Source organism: Lepus europaeus, chromosome 5 (assembly GCF_033115175.1).
Source record: "Lepus europaeus isolate LE1 chromosome 5, mLepTim1.pri, whole genome shotgun sequence".
Taxonomy (NCBI): Eukaryota; Metazoa; Chordata; class Mammalia; order Lagomorpha; family Leporidae; genus Lepus; species Lepus europaeus.
In genome coordinates, this window is record NC_084831.1 from 61970643 (window position 1) to 61998256 (window position 27614).

Below are 27614 nucleotides of genomic sequence, written 5' to 3' on the forward strand. Positions count from 1 at the left end.
AGAAAATGAAAAATAATGTCTCTGTGTGTTACCAGTACTTACTCCATGGGAGATGGCACTTACAGTCTGGTTATGTGACTGAGTGCCAGCAAGAAAGTAACAGTCTCCACCTTTTGACCCTTCTGCATTTATGTTGAGCTCTGTCTTCTAAACTGATCAATTTTCACAACATCATTGCATAGCTTTTCTGAGCTGAGTAACCTGCCCTCTGTATCCCATTAAATGGGACTGGTAATGGACCCTCATCCACAATAGCCCCTATCAACCAATGTACTAGCATAGTGAGCACTCAATGAATTGATTTATTGATAATAAAGGAAAAACTCCTTTAGTCAAATATGAACTTAGATTATTAAAAAAGTCTACTTTACGTAATAGTGACTCAAAATGTCTGTGGTTGAAGCATGAGTGGGCAGGGAATGACATGCTGCTTAAATTAACTCATTTAGACTAAGTCAAATTCATTCCTTTGAGAACTCATTAGTTTATGTCATACTCAGAATTGTGCCCAGTTATGACCCTTACAACCAGTCATCTGACTATCTCTAATTTTTGACTACTTTAACAACATTTAGTGTTTCACTTTATAATGCTACTGAAATATGCTGAATTTTGTAAGAATCCTATGATTCTTCTTTTTGAAAAGAACTTTACCACCATAAGATATTTATATCATATAGGCAACCATTTGGGCTGATATGTATGAAATTCAAAACACAAAAGCATCCATATGTACTATCCATAACATCTGTATTGATTTATGTAAAAATTTATAGGTAAAAATAATTTTATGCATTTGCAAGAACACTAATCATTTAAAATTTGACATTTGTAAAACAATTTGTTATATTGGGTCTGTACGGAACAAGATGGTTACATTTTTATCTTCAAATAGATAATTAAAATCCATGGCCTCTGTCTAAATCACATTAATTCCATGTTTGAAAAGCATTTTTATTCATTGTATCAAGCTATTGAGGTGAAAACATAATAATATACCAGTTAATATATAAGCACTTAGTGAGTTCCCATTGTTTTCATAGCTTTAACCTAGGTATTGTCAGGAAAATCAGGAAATTGTCAACAGAGAATTCCATTCTATATCCCATACTCCTATCTTTCCAGAACATCCTTTATAGAATTCCATCATAGGTCAGCACCACGGCTCAATAGGCTAATCCTCTGCCTGCAGTGCCGGCACATCGGGTTCTAGTCCCGGGCGGGGCACCGGATTCTGTCCCGGTTGCTCCTCTTCCAGGCCAGCTCTCTGCTGTGGCCCAGGAGTGCAGTGGAGGATGGCCCATGTCCACGCAGCACGCAGGCCGCAACTCACCAGCTGTAGCGGTCACTTGGGGTGAACCAACGGAAAAAGGAAGACCTTTCTCTCTCTCTCTCTCTCACTAACTCTGCCTGTCAAAAACAAAAAATAATAAAAAAATTTTAAAAAAGAATTCCATCATAAACTCCATCAAAACCACCAATGCATTAACAGACCACTTTCTATGCATACCCTAAGCTCCCACAACCTTGATGTTTTCTCTCTCCTTTTTTTCATGCTTTGGATTATATGATCAGTCATCAACTTATCCCCTGTGGGATTTTGACTCACTTGCTCCTCTACAAAGTCTCTGTGCCTGCTCAAGAAAATTATAATCCTGGCTGAACTCAACTTTTTAGCTATTTCTGAAAAGTAGCTAGAAAAAAAAATAGTTAAACTGATTGATATCACATCAAATTCATAATTGGAAGAGCAGCCTTAACATTTCCCAAGAACAGTTTTATACTTCCCTAGTTCCTTGACTCTCCTTCCATCCTAGTGACAATACCACATCTCCTCTGTCTTCAGTCCACCACACCTCTTTGCTCAATTTCATGGCAACTGACACTACTTCATAGAGAACACTGAAGCTTTCAGAAAGAAATTTCCAAGTTTTCAACATCATATCTACCCATCTACCAACATCTGTACTCATATTCTCTGATTTCCGCCTGTTAGTACAAGTGAACTATTGATGTCCTTCCCTGGAGCCAATCTCTCCACTGAATAATTATCCTTTCTTGCCTATTCAAGAATATTACTCCAGAAAGCCACCATGTTCTCTACTGTGTCATTAAGAAGTTCCTCTCTACTTGATTTTTCTAATCAGAATGCAAGCATAATCTTATTTCTTTTTTTTAAACTTTTATTTAATGAATATAAATTTCCAAAGTACAGTTTATGGATTACAATGGCTTCCCCCCCATAACTTCCCTTCCACCCGCAACCCTCCCCTTTCCTGCTCCCTCTCCCCTTCCATTCACATCAAGATTCATTTTCAATTCTCTTTATATACAGAAGATCAGTTTAGTATATATTAAGTAAAGATTTCAACAGTTTGCCCTCACATAGCAACACAAAGTGAAAAAATACTGTTAGAGTACTAGTTATAGCATTAAGTAACAGTGTACAGCACATTAAAGACAGAGATCCTACATGATATTTTTTAAAAAATAATTAATTTTCTATGCAATTTTCAATAAACACCAGGTTTTCATTTCCAATTATCTTTATATACAGAAGATCGATTCAGTATATACTAAGTAAAGATTTCATCAGTTTGCACCCACACAGAAACACAAAGTGTAAAAAACTGTTTTAGTACTAGTTACAGCATCACTTCGCATTAGACAACACATTAAGGACAGATCCCACATGAGATGTAAGTACACAGTGACTCCTGTTGTTGATTTAACAATTTGACACACTTTTTTATGGTGTCAGTAATCTCCCTAGGCTCTAGTCATGAGTTGCCAAGGCTATGGCTATCCTGTTGATTTCTTCTCTGATTTTAATTATTTCTCTTCTCCTACTGGGTTTGGGTTTGGTTTGCTGCAGATTTTCTAGATCCTTGAGATGACTTGAAAGCTCATCTATTTGGTGCCTTTCCAATTTGTTGATGTAGGCACCTATTGATATAAACTTTCCACTTAACACTGCTTTTGTTGTATCCCATAGGTTTTGGTATGTTGTGCTTTTATCCTCATTTACTTCCAGAAAAATTCTTGATTTCTCTTTTAATTTCTTCTATGATCCATTGTTCATTCAGGATCATGTTGTTCAATCTCCATGTGTTTGCACGTGCTCTAGGGATTCCTGAGTTGCTAATTTCCAACTTCATTCCTTTGTGGTCTGAGAAGCTGCATAGTAAGATTCTAATTCTTTTGAATTTGCTGAGACTTGCTTTATGGCCTAGTATGCGGTCAATCCTAGAGAAGGTTCCATGTACTGCTGGGAAGAATGTAAAGTCTTTAGATGTAGGATGAAATGTTCTGTAGATATCTGTTAGATCCATTTGGGCTATAGTATTGTTTAAATCTGCTGTCTCCTTGTTGATCTTCTGTTCTGTTGATCTGTCTATCTCTGAGAGTGGAGTATTGAAGTCCCCCAGTACTATTGTATTGGGGTGTAAGTCTCCCTTTAATTCTCTTAGCAAGTCTTTTAAATAAGCTGGTGCCCTGTAATTAGGTACATATACAGTGATAATCGTTATATCTTCCTGTTGAATGGATCCCTTAATCATTAAATAGTGCCCCTCTTTGTCTCTCCTAACAGTTTTTGTGGTAAAGTTTATGTTGTCCGATATTAAGATGGCTACGCCCGCTCTTTTTTCATTTCTGTTGGCATGGTATATCTTTTTCCAGCCTTTCGCTTTCAGGCTGTATGCATCCTTGTTGGAAAGAAGTGTTTCTTGTAGGCAGCAAAAAGATGGGTTTTGTTCCTTAACCCAATCAGCCAATCGGTGTCTTTTAACTGGACAGTTCAAGCCATTAACTTCAATGTGACTATTGAGAAGGAGTAACTTAGCCCTGCCATTTGCCAAAGATATTTTCTAATATATGCTTTGAGATTCCTGTGATCTTTTGCTGTGAGGTTTCCTTCCTTTACCTTCTTTCGTATTGATGACCGTGTTTCTGTGTTTCTGTGTGTAACACATCTTTAAGCATCTTTTGCAGGGCAGGATGAGTGGCGACAAATTCTTTCAATTTCTGTTTGCTGTGAAAGGTCTTTATTTCACCTTCATTCACAAATGAGAGCTTTGCAGGATATAATATTCTGGGCTGGCAGTTTTTCTCTCTTAGTACCTGGGCTATATCTCACCATTCCCTCCTAGCTTGTAGGGTTTCTGATGAGAAGTCAGCTGTGAGTCTAATTGGAGATCCTCTGAGAGTAATCTGACGTTTCTCTCTTGAGCATTTTAGGATCTTTTCTTTATGTTTCACTGTGGTAAGTTTAATTACAATGTGTCGTGGTGAGGGTCTCTTTTGGTCATGTTTATTAGGGGTTCTACTAGCTTCCTGTACTAGGATGTTTCTGTCCTTCTCCAAACCTGGGAAATTTTCTGCTAGTATCTCACTAAAAAGGCCTTCTAATCCTGTCTCCCTCTCCATGCCTTCAGGAACTCCTAGAACCCGAATGTTAGGTTTTTTAATAGTATCCTGTAGATTCCCGACAATATTTTTTAGATTTCTGATTTCCTCTTCTTTTCTTTGGTTTGCCTGTTTCCTTTCCTGTTCTCTGTCTTCTAAGTCTGATATTCTCTCTTCTGCTTCACCCATTCTGTTTTTAAGGCTCTCTAATGTGTTTGTCATTTGATCTATTGAGTTCTTCATTTCATTATGGTTTCTCGTCACTATCACAGTTTCATGTTCTACTAGTTGTTTCATTTCATTTTGATTCCTCCTTAATATTTCATTTTCACGAGAGAGATTTTCTATCTTGTCAATTAAGGATTTCTATAGTTCAAGAATTTGTTTTTGAGAACTTCTTAATGTTCTTATCAACTTTTTGAGATCCGCTTCTTGCATTTCCTCTATCTCTTCATCTTCATAATCTTGAATTGGGGTATCTTGTTCATTTGGGGGCATCATAGTGTCTTCGTTGCTCTTGTTACCTCGGTTTCTGTGTTTGTTGTTTGGCATTTTGGAGATAATTTATGGTTTTTTGGCTGTGGTGTTTTTTTCTCGTATACTGTGCCTCTAGATTAAGTGGGCTGTCTGCTTTGATGGATCCTTAGAGGCTGTGATGGATGTGGCCAGAGAGCTCTGTTTGATTCTTCAGGTTTAAGGGTGTGCCAAAGTTTACTCACCCAGATTGTTCTCTCCCTTGCTAGCTCTTTTTTTTTTCTTTTTCTTTTTCTTTTTTCTTTCTTATTTTTTTTTTTACTCTTTTGGGTAGTAATTCCACACAGCTGAGTGGAATTGAGGGTAGTTGAAATCTGGCCTCTGTGGGTATTCGTTTGATCTACCCCTGGGACCACACAAAGAGTTTATGCAGCCCTCAGTGTGTTCTCAAATTTCTGCCATCGGAACAGCGCAGTGCGCCGGCCGGAGCGCGCTACCACGGCGGCCATTAGAGGGTGAACCAACGGCAAAAGGAAGACCTTTCTCTCTGTCTCTCTCTCTCACTGTCCACTCTGCCTGTCAAAAAAAAAAAAAAAATTTCTCCACAGTCCCAAGGTTACCGAGTTTTTGTACTCGGTGTTTTCGCTCACCCCTCCTCGGATTTTCACAGTCTCAGATCGTTAGCTCCACCTACTTTCACTAGATTCTAACTTCCTGTTATTTTTCCCGACCAGAGTCAAGTTTTTCTGCTTGGCTACTCGTGGTTGCCACTTTACATATGTAAAATGGCGCCTGCTCTTTGTCTTGCTCGGCTTTGTAAGGTGAGTGGAGAGAGAGGCTAGTGTCCCTGCTGGTTCCCCTTATTTATTCGTTTTTTTTTTTTTTTCTCTGCTACAGTCAGCCTGGTGAAATTTCCCCAGTGGGGCCTCAGTCCTCGTTCTGCCTTTCCCCGCCAATGTCTCGGGTTTCTGAGGTTTTTGTCTTACCTCCTGTTCCCACGCTGGCGACATTCTGTGGCTCGGCTACTGCGGCTGGGCTTCCATGCGGTGGGCTCCCCGTAGGTCCTCTGTGTCACATCCACTAGATCCAGAAGCGTTTCCTCTGCAGTTTTTTTCTTGATTCTTTTCCTGAGGCTACAGTAACTCCACTTTTATTAAACTATCTTTTCCCGGACTATCGGTGCGTGCCCTCACTATCCACCATCTTGGCTCCGCCCCCCAGCGTACTGTTATTTCTTTCATCCCAAATAAAACTTTTGGGCTCCTGTTCCCCAGCAGTCTCCTAGTTACTTGCAGCAGAGGCTTTAGATGGAGTTGTCTGTATACCCAACTGGCAATTCCTCTCCTTGCATCTTCACTTAAACCTCTTCCATTCTTTAATCCTCACTGTTTTACCCAAAGGGCTGGTGGTAGTGAGGTTTTTAAGCACAATTTGGGCAAGAGTAAAAAATTATCAGCTTGACGTTCAGTTACAAGATGGGAAAAAAAAAAAAAAAAACAAAAGACCTGATTTACAATCTTATTTGCCCTGTCTGGCTTGCTCATAAAACAAAAAAGTCATGCAGAATGGTGGGGGTGGGTAACTTGTTTTTACAATAAACTGTGAGCTCAGGAGGATGGAATCACCAGCCCCTTGCTATTCTCATGGTAAAATTGGGAATGCCTTAGGAATGGGGCAGATACTGTTGACTTGGCTAAAGGGGAAAACAAGGATTTTTTTACCCTAAATTTCCACCAGGACTACATGACTGCTTCTTAACCCATCTGACTCCTCCCATTTCCTCCCTCAGAAGAATGTTAGGAGAACTGGGCTTATCTTTTGACCTACTTCTCAATTCCCTTCCAAAACCACCCCCACCAAGTGCCTGATAATCATCTTTCTACTCTTTATCTAAGTTTGACTTTTTTGATTTTCTGTATCAGTGACATGGTACAAAAATTATCTTTTTGTGTGAAGATTATTTCACTCAGTACAGTATTCATGTATGTTTTACTTTTTTATTTCCATGTTCCAGAGCTTGGCTATTGTAATGTGGCAATAAATATAAAATTGCAGAAATCCCTTTGAGACAGATATTTTATTTCCTTTGGGTAGATATCCAAAAGTGGAATTTCTGTACCATATGGTAGTTCAATTTTTAATTGTTTGCAAATCTTTCACATTGTTTATAATGGCTGTGTAAATTTACCATAGTATGGGGGGGAGTTCTCCTTTCTCACCCATGCTTGTCATCTTGTTTAAAGAAGATTTATTTTTTTAATTTGAAAAGCAGAATAACAGTGAAAACACACAGAAATCTTCCACCAACTGGTTTACTTCCCAAGTGGCCATAATATCCAGGGCTAGACTATGCTGTAACTAGGAACCTGGAACTCCATCAGGGTCTCTCATGTAAGTGGCAGGTGTAAGGCCACCACAAAACACACCAAACACTGGAGTAAGGGAAAGCGTTTATTGCGGGAAACCTGACAGACGGGAGGGAAGGGGTGAAGAGGGAAAAAGAGGAGAGTGTAAAAGAAAGATCCAGAGAAATCAAGAGACAGAGAGACAGAGACAGAGAGATCAGGAGACAGCGCAAAAGAGAGCCATGTGTTTGGGAACAGGTCCTTTTAAAACTTGTTGGGGATGAGCAGGGAAGTAGGAGCAGTGAATCCCATTAGGATAGGGGTGGAGATGACACCGGTGGATGGGCCATGTGGTCACCTGGCTTCCATCAATGGCGGCAGGGGCTAGAGCCTAGGATGGTGTCTGGGGTGCAGATCGCACCATAGATGAGACTGTGCCATTTTACTAACAGCAGGGACTAAGCACAGGGATCATCCTACTCTGTCTTCCCAACACATGAGTAGAACACTGGACCTAAAGCAGAGAAGCCAGGACCCAAACCAGGACTCCAATATGGAATGCTGGCATCAAGCAGAGGCTTAACCCAGTGAACCGCAAGGCAGTCCCTCCATCCCCCCATCTTTTGACTTTTTGATACTGGCCATCCTAAGTGGTATTGTGAGGAGTCATGTGGGTTAATAGGTAGTCAGGGTGGTCCCAATAGAATTTGTAGTGTAAAATATTTGCTTCCTTCCCCAAATTGGTTTCTTTAGCAAGAGCAAACAGCCTGCCCTCCTTCCTTCAGAATCAACAAGTTTACCCTGAGAATAGCAAGGGAGCTCTTCCTGAACTTACGGCTTATTGTGAAAACAAATTACCTATCCCACACTTCTGATGGTTTTTTGTTTTATCATGAGCAGGCCAGACAGGATGAAGAATTATAAATCAGGTCTTTTGATGGATTTTGTCCCCACCTGGTAACTGAATGCCAATCTGATTGTCAAGTTTGTTTTGCCTTTGAAATTGTACTTAAAAACCCCACTACCACCAGCCCCTTTGGGTTTTTTCCTCCCTTTTTTTCTTTTCCATGGTATCTTGGCTTTCCATGCCTACAATACTCTCATGGGCTCTTCAGCCAGATCCGAATGCCTTAAGGGCTGATTCTGAGGCCAGAGTGTTGTTTAGGACGTCTGCCATTCTATGAGTCTGCTGTGTATCCCACTTCCCATGTTAGATCTTTCTTTCCCTTTTTGATTCTATCAGTTAGTATTAGCAGACAATAAATCAAAAAGGTTTCATTTGCATATGAAAAACAATGCCAATAAAACTCATTTCATTTTACTGTTACTTGGAAATTTTTTTAGTTCACTGTGATAGTAAAAACTGAAATATTCATTTATTCGGAAGGCAAAATAAAAGAGAGGTAGACAGAGACAGAAAAAGACAAAGAGCAACAGAGAGAGAGAGAGAGAAATCTTCCATCTGCTAGTTCAGTATCCAAATGACTGCAACAACCAGCAAAAGTCAGGAACCTGGAAGTCCATTTGAATCTCCCATGTGGATGTTCCAGACACAAGTACTTGAGCCATCCTCTGATGCTTCCCAGGCACATTAGCAGGGAGCTACATTGGAAGCAGAGTAGCCTGGACTTGAACCATTGCTTTGTTGTGAGATACAGGCATCCTAAGCTAGTGCTTAAATGATTGCCACAACATCTGACCTTTTTTTCCTATTTTTTAAATTTAGTCATTTTATTTTGTCTTATTTTTGTTATTGAATTTATGAATTTCTTGTATCTTTTTGATATTATCTCCTATAGCAGATATATGGTTTGTAATATTTTCTCCCACTTCAAAGGTTCCATTTTCTTATTGATTATTTTCTACATAGAAACTTTTAAATTTGAGACAGTCCTGCTTATTTATTTTAGTTCCTGTGCTTTTGATGTCATATCCAAAAAATTATTGCTAAATCCAGCATTAATGATCTTTACACTTATTTCTTCTGTGAGGTTAATGTACAAGTCTTGAATCCATTTTGAATTGATTTCTGTGTCTAAAACAAGGATCTGACTTCATTCTTTTGCATGTGGATATCCAGTTTTCCCAGTACCAGTTTTTGTAAAGCTTGTCCTTTTCCCATACTGTGCATTCTGGCACATTTGTTGATGATTTCATTAATTAGCAGATATGTAGGTTTATTTCTAGGTTCTCTATTCTGTACCATTTGTGCATATATCAGCTTTTGTGGAAGCAAAAATACCTAAAAGATTTTAGGTAAAAAAAATTTAGATAAAAAATTTTAGATTTTTAAGTAAAAAAAAAAAAAACCCAAAATTTTGTAGGTATTCCATTAAATCTGCAATCATTTGGGTGGCACGAACACTTTAATAATCTTAATTCTTCCCATCCATAAATTTGAGATTTTTTCCATTTGTTTGTGTCATCTTCAATTTCTTTTTTAAATACTTTACAGTTTTTAAAACACAGCTCTTTCACTTCTCTGGTTTTCTTTTTCCTAAGTGCTGGATTCCTTTGGATACATTTGCAAATGGGTTGTTTTCCTAACCTCCTTTACAGTAAGTTGTATAGAAAAATAATTTATTTTTAATATGTTAATTTTTGTACTTTACTGAATATCTAACTTCTTTATGCATTCTTTGGAGTTTTGTGTATATGAAATCATGTTATCCAACGAGAAATGATTTTACTTCCTTTTCTTATTTAGTTACCATTTATATCTTTTTCTCAGTTTCTCTGACCATAACTTAATACTATGTTGAATAGAAATGGTGAAAGTAAGCATCCTTACCTTGTTCCTGATCTTAAAAAGCAAAGCCTCCAGATTTTTGCCACTGAGTGTGATGATAACAGTGAATTTGTTGAGTATTTCCATTGTTGTATTGAGGTACATTCCTTCTAAACAAAATTGTTGAGAGTTTTTACCATGAAAACATTTTGAATTCTCTAATATTTTACCTGTATCTATTCAAATGATCCCATTATATTTTCCTTCATTCTCTGAGTGTAGGCTATCACATTTATTGATTTGAAGATGTTTATCTTTGCAATCTACAGATAAATCTCCTTTGATCATGGTGTATAATCTTTTAATGTACTGTTGAATTTAGTTTACCAGTATTATGTCAAGGATTTGGGCATCTATGCTCATAAGAATGAAGGTCTATAATTTCCTTTTTTGTAGTATCCTTGCCTGGCTTTTTATATCATAGTAATGCTGGACTTAAGTTGAGTTTGGAAGTGCTCCCTTCTCTAAAGTTTCTTGGAAATGTTTGAGACAGATTGATATTAACTCTTCTTTAAATGCTTTGTAGAATTCAGAGTAAAGTATAGGATCATGAGGTTATTATTGTTGGGAGGTTTTTGATTACTGATTTAGTCTCCTTTCTAGTTACATATAACAGATTTTCTATTTCTTCATGATTCAGTCTCGGTAGGTTGTACATTTCTAAGAATTTATCTATCACTTCTAGATCAGCCAGTTTTTGTGGCATAAGATTATTTATAATATTCTCTCATGATCCTTTGTATTTGAGGGATGTCAGGTATGTATTCTTATTAATTTCAGATTTTATAATTATTGAGTTTCTTTATACCTAGCCATAAGACTGTCAATTTTGTTTACTTTTTCAAAATTAATTTTTAGTTTCATTGTAATTTTATGTTTTTTTTTGTTTGTTTGTTTTCCATTCACTTAATTTTAGTCTAATATTTGTTGCCTTCCTGCTGCTAACTTTGGGCTTAGTCTGCTCTTTCTCTAGTTCCTAGAGGTATGAAGTTTGCTTATTTGACATCTCCTTTTTCACTTAAGATAGTTATCTACCATGATAAACTTCCCTGTTAGAACTAATTTTGCTGCTTCCCATGGGTGTGGTATTTCGTGTTTTAATTTTCAGTTTCAAGATATTTTGATTTTGATTTCTTCTTTGACCTGTTGTTTACTCTGGAGTATGCTATTTAATTTCCACATATTTGTGAATGTTCTTGTTTTCCTCTTGCTATTGATTTCCAGTTTTATATCATTGTTAGAAAAGTTTTGATATTATCTCAGTAATCTTAAATTTGCTAAGATGTGTTTTGTGGCTGTGCATATAATTTCACTGAATAATGTTTCATGCATTCTTGAGACTATCATGTATTCTGTAGCTGTTAGATACAATGTTTAGCAGGTATCTACCAGAAACTGTATTTTGAGTCCAATGTTTCATTATCTTCTGTCTGGATGATCTATATATTTTTGCAAATGGAATGTTGAAATTCTCTTTGTTGCTATATTTATGTCTATTTCTCCTTTCAAAATATCAATTATTGCTTCATATATTTAGGCATTCTCATATTGGATGCATATATATTTATAATTGCTATACCCTCATCATGATTGACACTTTTATCATTATATAATTACCTTCTTTGTCTCATGATATTTTTGACTTTAAGTATCTTTATTCTATTAAAACTATTCTACATGAAATATGTTGTCTTTAAATAAAAAATCATTTATAAAAATTTTTTAAAATATATATCACCAAAAAAGTTTATTTTGTCTGAAGTAAACAAAACCATTTCTGATTTCTTATGGTTTCTATTTGCATGTGATATCTTTTTCCATTCTTTTACTTTCAACTATTTAGTTATTTGCAAATGTCTCAAAAGATAAAGATTGCCTTTTGCAGGCAAAAAATAGTTAGGTATTATTATTATCCACTCAGATGCTCTATGTCTTGTGATTGGATAATTTAATCCATTTGTATTTAAGTAATTATTAATAATTAAGAGATTCTATTACCATTTCTTTTGTTATTTTCTGACTTTTTCAGAGTTCCTTTGTTCTTTACCTTCTCCTCTGTTGTTTTCCTTTGTAATTTGATGACTTTCTATGGCAGTATGTTTGACTCCTTTCATTTATATTTTGTGCATCAATGATAGACTTTTTTTTATTGATGTGCTTAATTTTTTTTTTATTTAGTGAATATAAATTTCCAAAGTACAGCTTATGGATTACAAAGGCTTCCCCCCCACACAACTTCCCCCCCACCCGCAACCCTCCCCTTTCCCACTCGCTCTCCCCTTCCATTCCCATCAAGATTTTTGATTTGTGATTAACACAAGTACATATAAAACTTATTATAGTATAACCCTCTATGTTGAGCTGAGAGTAACTTCACTTGCAGAACATAAACATCTCTACATTTTCATTTTTAAAGTTGTTTTAAGATTTTTTTTTCATTTTGAAAGCAGAGTTACAGAGCAAGGGTGAGGCAGAAAAGAGAGGGAGAGACAGAGATCTTCCATCTACTGTTTTACTCCCCAAATGGCTACAGTGTCCAGGGATGGATCAGGCCAAAGCCAAGAGGTTCACTTAAGTCTCCATGGAGCTTCAGGGGCCCAAATACTTAGACCATTTTTTCTGCTTTCCCATGCACATTAGCAGGGAGCTGTATTGGAAGTGGAGCATCCGGAATTTGAACTGGTACTCATGTGGAATGTGAGCATTGCAGGCAGCAGTTAACCTGCTGCACCATAATACCAGTCTCAGTTTTTAATCTTTATATTAGAGTAAAATTGATTTACATATTACTATTATAATATGAAAGTGGTCTGAATTTGGCTATATAGTTAGATTTATCAAGGAGTTTTAAACATTTATATTTTCAAGTTACTAATTACCATCCTTTTATTTCAATTTGAATAAGTCTCTTTAGCATTTCTTGTAAGACTGATCTAACGCTGTTGAATTCCTTCAGCTATTGGTTATCTTGGAGTATTTTAGGTGTCATTCATTTCTGAAGGTCGTTTGCCAGATAAAATATTCTTGGTTGATGTGGGCTTTTATTTAAGAATTTTTAGTATATTTTTGTACTGACTCATGCCTTGCTAGATTTCTTCTGAGAACTCTGCTGATAATCTAAAGGGGGTTCCCTTGATTATGAGGAATCTCCTTCCTCTTAATATTTTCAGAATTCTCTCTTTATCTTTGGTTTTTGTCTTTTCATTATGTTTTTCAGTGAGGTCCTCTTTAGGTTGAAGCTATTTGAAGACTTTAAGCTTCTCGGGCCTGGATGTTTGGTCTATTCCAAAATTTGGGAACTTATCCATTATTATTTATTTTTTATTCTTAAAAATGTTAATTGACATAATTGTACATATTTATGAAGTCAACTTAACATTTCTATACATGTATGTAGTATATAATGATCAAAACAGGATGACTGACATATCCATAACCACAAATATTTATTATTTCTCTATGTTGTAATAATTTAAAAATATCCTGTTTTGAAATATGTTATTAGTTGTTTTTTATGATTTATTTATTTGAGAGGCAGAGTTAATGACAAAGAGATGGAGAGACAGAGAGGTCTTCCATCTGTTGGTTTACTCCCCAGATGGCCACAATGATGGGAGCTGAGCCAATCTGAAGCCAGGATCCAGGAGCTTCTTCTCGGTCTCCCACGTGGGTACAGGGACCCAGCACTTTCCACTGCTTTACCAGGCCATAAATAGAGAGCTGGATCAGAAGAGGAGTAGCTGAGATATGAACTGACACTCATGTGGGATGCTGATGCTGCAGGTTGAGGCTTTAGCCTGCTGCCGTACAGCACCAGCCGCACGTTATTTGTTGTTAACCATAGTTGCTCTACTATGCTGTAGAACATAAGGAATTATCCATTCTTTTCCATTATACTCCATAGCCTGTAATCATTCTCTCTCCATCCCCTTCTTCCTCCACACTTTCTAAATTTGTAATCAGTGTTATACTTCTTACTTCTGTGATATCAACTTTTGTACCTTCCACATAAAAGTATATGTGGTATTATTCTTTCTCGGCTTGACTTATTTCACTTAACATAATGCCCCACAGGATTATCCATGTTGCCACAAATTATAGAATTTCATTCTATTTTTAAGGGTACATGATATTCTATTGTGTATATATATATGTACATATATACACCCCATATTTTCGTATCCATTCATTCAATCATGGATATAAGTTGATTCCATAACTTCAATATAGAATTATGTAGCCATTTCTATTTTTGAAAAACATCCATACTGTTTTCCCTAATGACTGTGCTAATTTACATTCCCACCAAAAGTATTTGAGAATTCCCCCTTTCTCTTCATTTTTACTATTTGCCAATTTTTTTTTGTCTTTCTCTTAGTAGTCATTCTAATTGGAGTGAGATGATAATTCCATGTGGTTTTTACTTGCATTTCATTTGTAATTAGTGATGATGAACTTTTTTTTTCATAAAGCTATTGGATATTTGTGTGTTCTCTCTTAAGAAATATCTGCTCAGGTCATTTGTCCCTTTTTAATGTTCAGTATGTGAGTTCCTTATGTTTGCATGTTCTGGATATTACTCTTCTAGCAGGTGAATAGTTTGAAAATATTTTCTACTATTCTGTAGCTTTTTTAAAAAAAAGATTTATTTTATTTATTTGAAAGGCAGAGTACAGAGAAAGAGAGCTAGATCTTCCATCTGCTGGTTCACTCCCCAAATGGCTGCAATTACCAGGGATGGGCTAGGCCAAAGTCAGTAGCCTGGAGCTTCTTCCGGATATCCCACATTGATGCAAGAGCCCAAGCACTTGGGCCATCTTCTTCTGCTTTCCAAGGTGCATAGGCAGGGAGCTGGATCAGAAGTGGAGCAGCTGGGACTTGAATGGTGCCCATCTGGGATGATGGTGTTGCAGGCCATGGCTTAAGCCATTATGCCACAACACGAATTCTTATTCTGTAGCTTTTCACTTCACAATGCTGATTGGTTCCTTTGTTGTGCAGAAAATTTTAATTCAATCTAATTCCATTTGCCTATTTAAAATTTTTTGTTATCTGTATTTTTGTGATTATAACCAAAAATTCTTTTGAAGTATATTCCCTATGTTTTCTTCTAGCATTTTCAGAATTCCAAGCCTTACGTTTAAGTGCTGTATTCATTTTGAGTTAATTTTTATATACTCTGAGAGACAAGAGTTCAAGTTTTATTCTTCTGCATAAGGATATCCGGTTTCTCATTATCCTTTGTTGAGAAGATTGTTATTTCTTCAATATATTCTGGTTGTCTTTGTTGAATATCAGTTGTAATTACATGGACTTATTTCTGATATCATTTCTTTATTTCATTTATTTGTATGTCTGCTTTTATGCTAGTACCATGCAGTTTCAGTTACAATAGATTTGAGTGTGTTTCAAAGTCAGATATTATGATGCCATTAGACTTAATTTGCTGATTATTGCTTTAGCTATTTGAAGTTTTTGTGATATAAATTTTGTTGGCTTTCTTTTTTCTGTTTCTGTGTAGAATATCAGCCATATTTTGATAGAAAATACATTGACTCTGTAAGTGAGTATGGATTTTTAACAAAAATTAATTATTTTAATTAATAAATTTTAATTAATTTAATAGATTATTAATCGTTCCAGTCCATAAAGATGGGATGTCTTTCCACTTTATTGGTGTCCTCTTCAATTTCTTTTATTAGTCTTTTCACAGTTTACATTGCACAGTTCTTTAACTGCCTTAGTATAATTTTCCCCTGCATATTATATTTACTTATTTTTGTTTTACTTTGTATGATTTTGTATCAGATTAATACTTGAATCTTTTAGAATGCATTTGGAAGAATTATCGTTAGTTTTTCTAAACAGTTTGAAGAGAACTAATGTTAGCACTTCGTTAAAATACTGGGAAAATTCAGTAGTGGATCCATCCAATCCTGGCATGTCTTTTTAGGAGAATTTTTATTAGTAATCAATTAAATTTCTTGTTATTGGTCTGTTTATGGCTTCGTTGTCTTTATGGCTCAATGTTGGTAACTTATATGTATTTAGGATCTTACTCATTTCTTTTAGGTTTTACAATTCATTGATAGTTTTTCATAAAAATCAATCATACTATTTTGCATTTTGTGGTATTAGTTGTAATGTCTCATTGTTTATCTCTTGTTTTATTTGGGCATTCCGTCTTTTTTATAACATATTTTTATTTACATTATAGTCAGAAATTTAATGTTCCTCTAATAAACAGTTCAACAAGTAAACAGTGAAAATACCATAGTTCAGCAGAAGTATAAACAAGGGTTATAAAAAATACTCATATGAAAAGATGGCAATTTCACTCACATATAATAAATTTTAAAAGCAATCATAGGTCACTAAAATTATAGTAGTAAATCATTCCTAGCCATTTCTTTGACAATCATGTAAAACAAAGTTTGACAAAACTATATTTGCAGCAATACTGATACACACAGACATTTATTTCTTTTTTTGCTTTTCTGCTTTTTTAATCTTAGCTCCCACAAATAAGGAGGAACATCCAGTATTTGTCTTTACGTGTCCAGGTTTTTCACTACATTTCATATCATCTAGTTGCATCCATTTTTATGCAAATGGTAGAATTTTATTTTTTAGAAAGCTTTTATTTAATGAATATTAATTTCATAGGTACAGCATTAGGGATATGGCAGTTCTTCCCCCCATACCTGTACTCCTTTCCCCACTCCCGTCCCACCTCCTCCTCCTTCTCCCATCCCATTCTTCATTAAGATTCATTTTTAATTATATTTATATAAAGTAGAAGTTCTCTCCTCCCTTCAGAGAAAAGTACATCCTTCTATGATGTCCCCTTCTTTCCACTGGGATCTCACTCACAGAGGTCTTTCATGTAGATCATTTTTTGCCACCATGTCTTGGCTTTCCATGCCTGAAATGCTCTCATGGGCTTTTCAGCCAGATCTGAATGCCTTGAGGTCTGATTCTAAGGTCAGAGTGCAGTTTAGGGAATTTGTCATTCTATGAGTCTGCTATGTGGCCTGTTTCCCATGTTGGATCATTCTCTCCTTTCTAATTATATCTATTGCTATTACCAGATTTTGGTCTTATTTATGTGATCCCTTTGACACTTAATCCTAATGCCATTTTACATGTTAAAGTGATCGTATTAAGTGTGTAACTGATCATATAAATAGGATTAAGTGTCAGAATTTTTTATAGCTAAATAATATTCCATTGTGTATATATATCACATTTTCTTTATCCACTTATCTGGTAATGGACACCTTGGTTAATTCCATATTTTGGCTATTGTGAATGGTTTTGCTATAAACATAGTGGTGCAGTTATCTCTTTGATATGATGTGTTCAGGTCTTTCGGGTGTATAGCCAATGTTATATATGGGATTGCTGGATTACATTGCAAGTCTAATTATAATTTTTTTTAAAAAGCATTTTTTAACTTAGTCTAACAATGGGTTTGTCAGTTTTGTTTTTTTAAAAATGATTTTTTGTTTTATTTATCCTTTCTTTAGTCTCAGTTTATTTATTTTTGTTCTGATGATTATTATTTCCTCCCTTCTACTAATTTGGCATTTAATTTATTCTTTTATATTCTTGATCCTTGAGTTTCATTGTTAGTTTGCTTATTTTAAATCTTTTTACTTTCATTCTTATAGTTGAGATTTTATTGGTTATGTTGAGAATCAATGCACACATGTTTTTATTGTACCCAATATTTATCATATGTGCCAAATGTCTAGAACATCATGAGTTATGATGTTTTGAGTTAGTCCAGCTTCAAATCTGCTGTTACATTTTCCTTAAGGGTATATCAAATGCCAACATTTTCAAATGCTTCATAAGTTTTTATGAAAGTCCCATGAATTTATAATATGTCATCATATACACCACATATTCAAATTTCCAATATTTCATCACATAATTATTAGAACAACTGTACTACAACTAAAGACGTTAGAGTGATAATCATGGAATGGTTTTCTTTAGGAAACAATTTTATTAAATAGCAACATAGGAGCAGAAGTAATTGAAAATGTTCAAGTCACATTAAATGTATAATTATAACTCCAAATTGCCATTTAGTATGCTTAGTATTGTAGGATATAAAAACTATGCCTACCTACAGAATGTTAAACTGACAGTCGAGATAGCCTAAGCCACCATAATTCAATATTGCACTATTTTCTAGTTGTTCCAAAAAAAAAACAACTATAATGATTTCATCTCTTGAAAAAAACCTTATACTTTCAAATTGTGATGAGGTGGGATTCATTCCTTCTTAAAAATGTTTCCAGAGCTAATTGCAAAAACTTTGCATCTACAAAAGCATTGATAAAAGATATTCCTTGGGAGCTGGTGATATGGCACAGTGAGTTGATCTGCTGCTTGTCTCTGACAACCCATATCAAAGAGCTGATCTGAGTCCCAGCTGCTCCACTTCTGATCCAACTTCCTACTGAAGTGTCTCATAAGTCAGCAGAAGATGGCCCCAATACTGAACCCCTGGCACCCATAAAGGAGACCAAGAAGAAGGTCTTGGCTCTTGGCTTTGATCTGGCCTAGACCTGGCTGTTGCAATCATCTGGGAGAATAAGCCAGCAGGTGGATGAATTAATTCCTTCTTTCTCTCTTTCCCTTTTTTCCTCCCTCTCTCTACTTCTCTCCCCCCCCCTCCAACTCTTTTTCACTATGCCTTTCAAATAAATAAGTACATATTTTCAAGAATTTCCTCTGGGTATACAAGAGAGTTATCTTTGTCCTTTGTAAAGGCAGCTCCCCAATGACTTAAATACCACCCAGTAGGACCCATCTGTTTCACAACACAATATTAATACATTGAGGACCAAGCTTCCAACATATGAAGCTTTGGGGGATACACTTAAAACATCCCAACCACAGCTGGCACTATGGCATAATGGGTTAAGCTGCTGCCTGCAGTGCCAGCATCCCATATGGGTGCAGGTTTGACTCCCGACTGCTCTACCTCCAATCCAGCTCCCAGCTAATGTGCCTGGGAAGCAGTCAAAGATGGTCCAAGTGCTAGGCCTTTTCACCCATGTGGGAGACCCACATGGAGGTTCAGACTCCAGTCTTTGGCCTGGCCCAGCCCTGGCTGTTGTGGCCATAGGGAAGTGAACCAGCACTTGGAAGATCTCTCTCTGTCTCTCCCTCTCTCTAACTCTGCCTTTCAAATAAAAATAAATAATTCTAAAATAAAATCCCAACCATAGCAACTAGAATGAGAAATTCAGTAGAGGCAGAAACTATAAATAAAAGCCAAACAGAAATTTTTTTATCTGAAGAATTCATTCAACAAATTAAAAACACAGTTTAGAGCCACAATAACAGATTAGTTGAATCAGAAGAAAATATCCTAACTTGAAGACAAATCTTGTAAATGAACTCAATCAAAACAGAATTAAGAAGAGTGAAGAAACCTATGGCACGTATGGGACATAATTAGGTGAACAAACATTTGTGTTATAAGAGTGCCAGATGGAGAAGAAATGGAGAAAGGCACAGAAAGTACATGTAATAAAATACTAGCTGAATATTTGAGTGTCTACATTCATGAAGTTCAAAGAATCCCAAATGCACTCAACCTAAGGAGGTACTCCTCAAGGCACACTGTAATCAAGCTTTAAAAAGTCACAAAGGAGCATTCTAGAAGCTGCAGGAGATAAAGGTCATGTGAATTATAAGGCAGTCCTCATTAGATTAATGGCATATTTTCCAGCAGAAACCTTGCATTCCAGGAGAGAATGGAATGTCATATTTTTTTATTTAATTTTTTTTTTATTTTTGACAGGCAGAGTGGATAGTGAGAGAGAGAGAGACAGAGAGAAAGGTCTTCCTTTTTGCTGTTGGTTCACCCTCCAATGGCCGCCGCGGTAGCGTGCTGCGGCCGGCGCACCGCGCTGATCCGATGGCAGGAGCCAGGTGCTTATCCTGGTCTCCCATGGGGTGCAGTGCCCAAGGACTTGGGCCATCCTCCACTGCACTCCCTGGCCACAGCAGAGAGCTGGCCTGGAAGAGGGGCAACCGGGACAGGATTGGTGCCCCGACCGGGACTAGAACCCGGTGTGCCAGCGCCGCAAGGCGGAGGATTAGCCTAGTGAGCCGCGGCGCCGGCCTGGAATGTCATATTTTAAAAGCTGAAAGAAAAATTTCCAATTAAGTACATTATACCTAACAAAGTTATTCTTTAGAAATGAAGAAAAAAAAGTGTGTCTCAGTCAAGCAAAACAGAGGGCATTCATAACTCTCCTTATAAGAAATACTTAGATAAATTTTAACTCATGCTAATTCATGGGACACATAAATTTTACAAATTCACATTTTACACTGGTTCTTTTGTTGACATGATTCATGATTCTTTTGGTTACTGGAACCCTCTGCTTACTACTTCTAGTAAATATCGATAAAAATATTATGACTTCTTGTTCCAATTGCTTTATCTTTATTGTCTCTTTTAACCCTCACTATAATTTTATGATGAAATCATTCATGCAATTACTATTTTTTAGAATAAGAAACTAAGACCTTGAGACTGTAAACGATTTGTTTGTAACTACTCAGCCAGTAGTAATAAAGCTGGGGTTCCATCTTTTTTTTTTTAAAGATTTATTTATTTATTTGAAAGTTACACAGAGAGAGGAGAGAGAGAGAGAGAGAGAGAGAGAGAGAGAGAGAGAGAGAGAGAAAGGTATTCCATCTGATGGTTTACTCCCCAATTAGCCGTTGCAGCCAGAGCTGTGCCGATCTGAAGCCAGGAGCCAGGAGCTTCTTCCGGGTCTCCCACATAGGTGCAGGGGCCCAAGGACTTGGGCCATCCTCCACTGCTTTCCCAGGCCATAGCAGAGAGCTGAACAGGAAGTGGAGCAGCCAGGCCTCGAACTGGTGCCCATATGGGATGCCAGCACTTCAGACCAGGGCGTTAATCCACTACACCACAGCACCAGTCCCTGGGATTCCATCTTAACACAACATAGTCTACCATGAAAATTTTTAAATTTAAACTGTAAACAACATAATACAAGGTTTTTAAACAAATAATGTGGTGCCATCTTCATCATAGTAGCAACTGCATTTTCAGTAGAAAACCATGCAATATAGTCTTTCCTTAACAGTACATTTTTATTTACTGTTGCTTCTATGTCTTGCTTTACGCATAATTTAAAGAAATATTATCCTAAGGCAGGAAACTTTGAATATAAGAATGGGACAGAGCAGCATTTAATGAATCCAGTTTGGCTACTTAACAGAAAAATCTAAAGAGAGAGAAAAGAAGCCTATACATGAATGTTAAAGGGAAATGTTGAAATAGTTAAAAGATTAGCTTACTGACTTGATTGCCATGTTGTTAGCTTCTGCTTATTGAGGGAAGCTATAAATATTATGACTTTCCAAGAAAGAGAATAAGGTTTTCTCATTACTTTCATACGTATTGGAGCTCCTAAATCTCTTTAGCTTCTACTTAGAAATATTTCAACAATCATTTTGGATGAAATTTTATATGAGGAAAAGTGGGTTGCGGCAAACCCCATGCCTCCCTTGGGCCCTTACTTTGCGGTGATAAATCACCCTTGTTGGATTTTCCTTTTCTGCTTCTTCACTAGGTTTTGAGTTTCTGTAGATATGGTGGTCTATATGAAAGGGATTTTACTAATAGGAATCTTTTGTTTCTTGAGTATCCATCATCAAAATGTTTAGCAATATCTTGCCACAAGATGTTCCATATCCAATCATATATGGAGTAGGGGGAAAGACCAGTATTTTATGGAAAATTTTACATACTTAATAGTAGTTCCAAAAATTGAGAAAAAGATAGCACTGCAGGCATATAGTGACAGTTTCACAGAGCTGTCTTCTAACTTTTGTAGGGCCTGCTATATTGATTTGTTTATACCAATCAATTAAGTATCTCCTCATATATTTTTTGTTCTTCTGATCCTCACATTTATGGATTAGGAATGTGGCTTACTGATTTTAAGTTTCATAGAAAAATATATTTTGGTGTCACATAGCGAGTAGTACAGCTTTGACAACATATGAGCAATTCTCTAAGGACAATTATCCAGGACACCTATCTCAGAGACTCCAGGAAATACCCAAGGCAGGGCTATTTATGCCTTCATATTTTCAGGCAGAGGCAGATCTATACCATGTAGCCAACAAGGAAAAATTACCAAAAAAACCCGTTAAGTCCCATATTAATTTGGGAATATGTATCATTTTGTGATGTGTACATAAGCATTCTTTACAAACATGTATTCAAATATATCGATCTTTTATCTTTTTGTACATTTATATCTGCTGAGTCTCCCTTCATCCAATAGTAGTACTATAAACCTAAATAATGTAATATGATTTTGCTTTTTAGGTTAGTAAAGATCCAAAATAAATCTTATACAAAATACACTTGTCCTCAATTTTATTTCCTATTTTCTACTATTGCTATCATATTATTTAACATTCACTTTTAATAGGAAAAAAGTATATACTATAGGACAATAAATTTTTCCCTACTTAAAGATTATTGTAAATATTGTTTATGCTGTATACTGACTCACAGTTTTAATTAATCTTATAGAACTTTAGAGAATGTTTTCTGGAATATTTTCATGTACTTTTGGGTTTTTTTCACATTTTAGGTGTACAAGAATTTCCAGAAAATATAAAGTGCTGTAAGTGTTTAACAATTATTGAAGCCAGTGTCAATCCTATATCTAAGTGAGTATAAATGATTTTTACTTATATTTATGTTTCCATAGGCTAGTAATGCACTAAGATTAATAAAACTCACATAATAATTGAAACTTAAATGTAGCATTGATGCAGCATTCAATAGAATGGTGGGAAAGAAATAACCAAATCAAGAGTTTGAAAAAAATAAATAAAAGTGTTGCTGAGAAAAAATGAAGGTCCATTTGACATAAGATGGCATTACTGTAAAGCAAATTATGTCATCATTTTCCATAGCTCTCAGAAACTATTTCATAGATGAGAGTCAAAACTAAGAGGATAGTTATTAATTATGGTGGTGGTGGGAAATTAGCATAAAGGAAATTCAAAATAGTGTAAAGGTTTAAAAAATTGATAAAGGTAAAATGAAAATAGCTGATTGTGTAGTCTGAATAAGTTAAGTATAACTGAAATACAGAGTGCTTAGGTACCAGAGATTGTCACAAGAGCGAGAGATAATATTGAGAAGATAGCAACGTGAAATACATGAACAATAAAGAGGAGCTGATTAGAAGGGTGTGTGTGTGTGTGTGTGTGTGTGATTTAAGATCCCCTAATCTAAAAATGGCATGGAAAAATGAGACAGCATGTGACCGTGTTGTATGTTGTAGTGTCAGAAAGCAGTGGAATCTACTATGTGAAGAAACCATAAAGTGAATTCATTGAATAAGTTATTAACAATGGAAGTAAAAAGCTCTTCAGAGGCTGCCGACAGCAGTAGCAGTATTTGGAAGAGTTTGAAAAAAATCAATGGCAATAGAATGCAGATAACAGGTTTCATCATAAGATGGCATTTTAATTATGTAAAGCTGATGGTAGAATTTGAGAAAAGTCCTTCAGACCTTTGTCCACATGAAGTTGGGGAGGTTGAAATTAGCTGAAATTTATGAAAAGTGATGTAAAATGGTATTTTCAGAAGTTATGAAGAAGTTTGTCAAAGAGAAATTGATGGAAAAATTTATGTTGGTATAGTTGGGGAGAGAATATTGAGGAAGGTTCTCTGTGGCACATGGAAACAGGGTTAGATGAGGGAATGAAGTAAAAATACATTTAGATGGAGATCTATACAGTAATTGGTTTATAAAATAATTTGAGGCCTTTATAAAATAGAAAGTGTGCAACATCAAGTAGTAAAACGTGTTTGAAAGTTGCAGTTTTTCTACCTTAAAAGTGAACTATCAAGGGGAAAATCCAAAGCAAAGACAAAATGCTGAAAAGCTATTCCATCACATAGATCAAATGTAATTTTCTCAATGTATCAATGAAAAAGCTGTTACTAACCTCTTCTAGCTGGAAAATATTCCTTGATTTTGGTCGTATTACCCAGGACAGTTGATAAATTGGATTTTTTTTGTAATTATTTAATTCCATTTGTTCATCGTACTTATGAATCATGGTAGATCTTGTAGTGAAAACCAGATGTTAAATAAATCTTCAAGAAGCTTAAAATCTGTAGTTTTATTATGTCATTCAAGTCTTTCATGTTTTTATATTTTTAAAAGTAAAAAGACCTATTTAATAAAAAAAGATTAACACTATAAACATCAGTCTTGGAATTCACAAAAATTAATAGAAAGTCAATTTAAATAATACCTTAATTTTAAAGTCACATTTAAAATACATAATGTAGATGCAGCAGAATTCACTCATTTAGATGTATGGTTCATGTTACTTTAATAAATATGTAGTCATGTAACCATCACCATAGTGATGCTATAGACTATTTGCCTTAACATAATTATTTTAGCTCAACTATTCATTGATCTGTTACTATCCACATAGTTTTGTCTTTCCTGAATATAATATAATATGTCATACTTTTGTGTGTGTCATACAAAGTATAATAACTTTATATTTTTCCATGTTGTTTCAATAATTGGTACTTCATTACCATTTTTTACTGGGTAGAATGCCATAGCATGGATAACATTATTTGTTTAACTACTTATCAGCTGATAGATATTTGAGTTGTTTACTATTTCAACTTCTATGAACAAGGCTGATACAAATTATTTAAGGTGTTTGTATAAGCATGCTTTTATTTCTATTGTGTAAACACTTAGGATTAAACAATTATGAATATTTTTCTGGATAGTATAGTATGTGCATAAGAATTTTCAAACTATTTTCCAAATTAGGTATTCAATTGTCATTCGTAGCAGCAATAAATTAGAATTTCAATTGTTTCTCATCTTTGTCAGAATTTGCTAATATCAGTTTTATTTTTTCTATTTTGACCATTTAACATTCAGACCATTTAACATTCAACACTTAATAACCAATAATTTAATAATCAATAATTTGATAACCAATCATTTTAACATTTTTAATGTCTATCATCTTGCCATGTATTTTTTTAAGCTTCTATTGATTTGAAAGTCAGAGTTACGGAGAGAGAGAGGACAGAGAGAGCTATGTATTTATTTTAAAATCTGTATTATTTTCCTCTGGTAATTCTGATTTATTGTCTATTTTTATTGATTTATCTTTTCATTATAAATTATATATTATGGATAAAAGTATTTTAGCAAGTATTTTCTTAAAAAAAAAAAGGCTACTCTATGTCTCCAATCTCTTCATTTTCATAAGAAACCCTCTAAAAGAGAAATTTTCAGTTTTAATGAAATACTATCTAGTAATATTTTTATTGTTTGCGTTGCTCCAAGAGAGCCTTTCCAAATTCATGATCACGATAGTTTTACCCATCCACCTTCTGGAACTTTTATAGTTTAGGGTTTACACCTAAAGCCTGTGATTCATTTTAAGTTGATTTTTATATATGTGCAAAGTTTAAGCATCATAGGCTGTTTCTTTTTGTATAGATACCCCATTGATCCAATATCACTTTTTTTAAATGTATCCTTTTTTCATAGAATTGTTGGGTTCTTTTGTTGTAAATCAATTGATCATATGCATTTGCGTCTTTTTCTAGATTTTACATTATGTTATGCCTCTCCTGACACCAATTCCATACTGTCTTGATTAACATAGCTTTATAGTAAGTCATGAAGTCAGGTAATACAAGCCTTTCAACTTCAGTCTTCTATATCAAAATTATTTGGACTATCCTATTACATTGACTTTTCTATGTTAATTTTACAATCAACTTACCAATTTCTAGAAAAACGTAAAAGTCTGCTGGAATTTTGATAGGAATTGTATTGAATTTTTGGATCAATTTGGTCACAATTCACTTTTTTAAAAATATTGAGTATTCTTATCACAAACATGTTGTATTTCCAGACTTCAGTCTTTAAAATTTCTTTTATCAATGTGTCATAAATTTCAGTATTTAAGTATTCTACAAGTTTTATTGATTTTATTCTAATTATTTCATGTTTTATATATTACAAGTGATTTTTTAGCTGTTTACATTATTTATTATTTTTTTATTTTTATTTTTATTTATTTATTTTTTTGAGAGGCAGAGTGGACAGTGAGAGAGCGAAAGGTCTTCCTTTTTGCCGTTGGTTCACCCTCCAATGGCCGCCACTGCCGGCGCGCTGCTGCCGGCGCACTGCGCTGATCCAATGGCAGGAGCCAGGTGCTTCTCCTGGTCTCCCATGGGGTGCAGGGCCCAAGCACTTGGGCCGTCCTCCACTGCACTCCCGGGCCATAGCAGAGAGCTGGCCTGGAAGAGGGGCAACCGGGACAGAATCCAGCACCCCGACCAGGACTAGAACCCGGTGTGCCAGCGCCGCTAGACGGAGGATTAGCCTGTTGAGCCACGGTGCCGGCTTTACATTATTTATTATTGACATTACAAATATTATTGACTTTTATATATTTATTTTATTTTCTACACTTTTACTAAACACCCTTATTAGTTCTAGGAGACTTTTTTATAGATTGGAGAGAAAAGACATTTTTTCCATGTGGGCTGTCATGTCACCTGTGAATGTAACTTTGGTTCATCATTTTTTATCTATATGCCACTTATTTTCAATTTATTTATTTATATTCCTTACCTATTGTCTGGTGAGACTTCTTTTACACATTGAAATAAAGAGGTGAAAGTAGCTTCATTGCCTCTTTCTCAGTCTTGGGAAGAACGCATTCAGACTTTCACTTTATCAGTGATTTTTCCTTACCTTTTTTTGCAAATATACATTAAGGACATTTCCAATAATCTACCACTCAATTCCTTTTCAGCAGGCATCAGAGGGCTATCAAAGTTTAGGTGTCCATTTACAATCTTTTGGAGGAAATGTAGGCTTTATCTATCACATATTAACATTTACAATCTGACCAATGCTTGGCTCTAAAGCCACTCCACACTTTTAGGAAATTTCATAGTTGACCACCAATTCCAAGTACTAAAATCTGTGTTAGTTTTCTAATACTATCTAACAAGTTACAGCAAATTTAGCAGTTTAAAACAACACATCTTAATTGTCTCTCAATTTCTGTGGGTAAGGAATGTGGGTAGGCCTAAGCTGGGTGTCCTGCTTCAGTATTTCCCTAGGACACATAAATTCAAGGTAAAACTCAAGTCATATTCCCCAGAGACGCAACTAGAGAAAGATCAACTTTCAGGCTCACTAAGGTTATTAGTAGCATTTGTTGCCTTGTAGTTAAAAAGCTGAGTCCTACCATTTTCCTGGCTGTCAGGAAGAGGCTACTCTTGGGGACCTAAAGGGCATGTAATCTCTGTAAGGCGGTTCACAGCCTATTCACAGCATAACTAAGCTTGCTTCTTCAATGCCAGCAGCTGAGTGAGAGTGAGGCTCCTAGCAAGAAGAAATAATATAATGTCATATTGCTGTGGAGTTGTCCTGCCATCATATTTACCACATTCTATTAGTAATAGATCAAATCAGAAATCAAAGGGAGAATGT

General features: G+C 35.5%; 1 protein-coding gene across 1 annotated transcript in view; it reads left to right on the plus strand.

Annotated features, from left to right (window-relative positions):
- Window positions 1-27614, plus strand: part of LRRC7 (leucine rich repeat containing 7) — a 594815-nt gene that overhangs the window by 250675 nt on the left and 316526 nt on the right. Inside the window, exon 5 of the mRNA XM_062193395.1 lies at window positions 22686-22764. Within this exon, the coding sequence (XP_062049379.1) occupies window positions 22686-22764 (79 nt within the window). The remainder of the gene's footprint in view (window positions 1-22685; window positions 22765-27614) is intronic.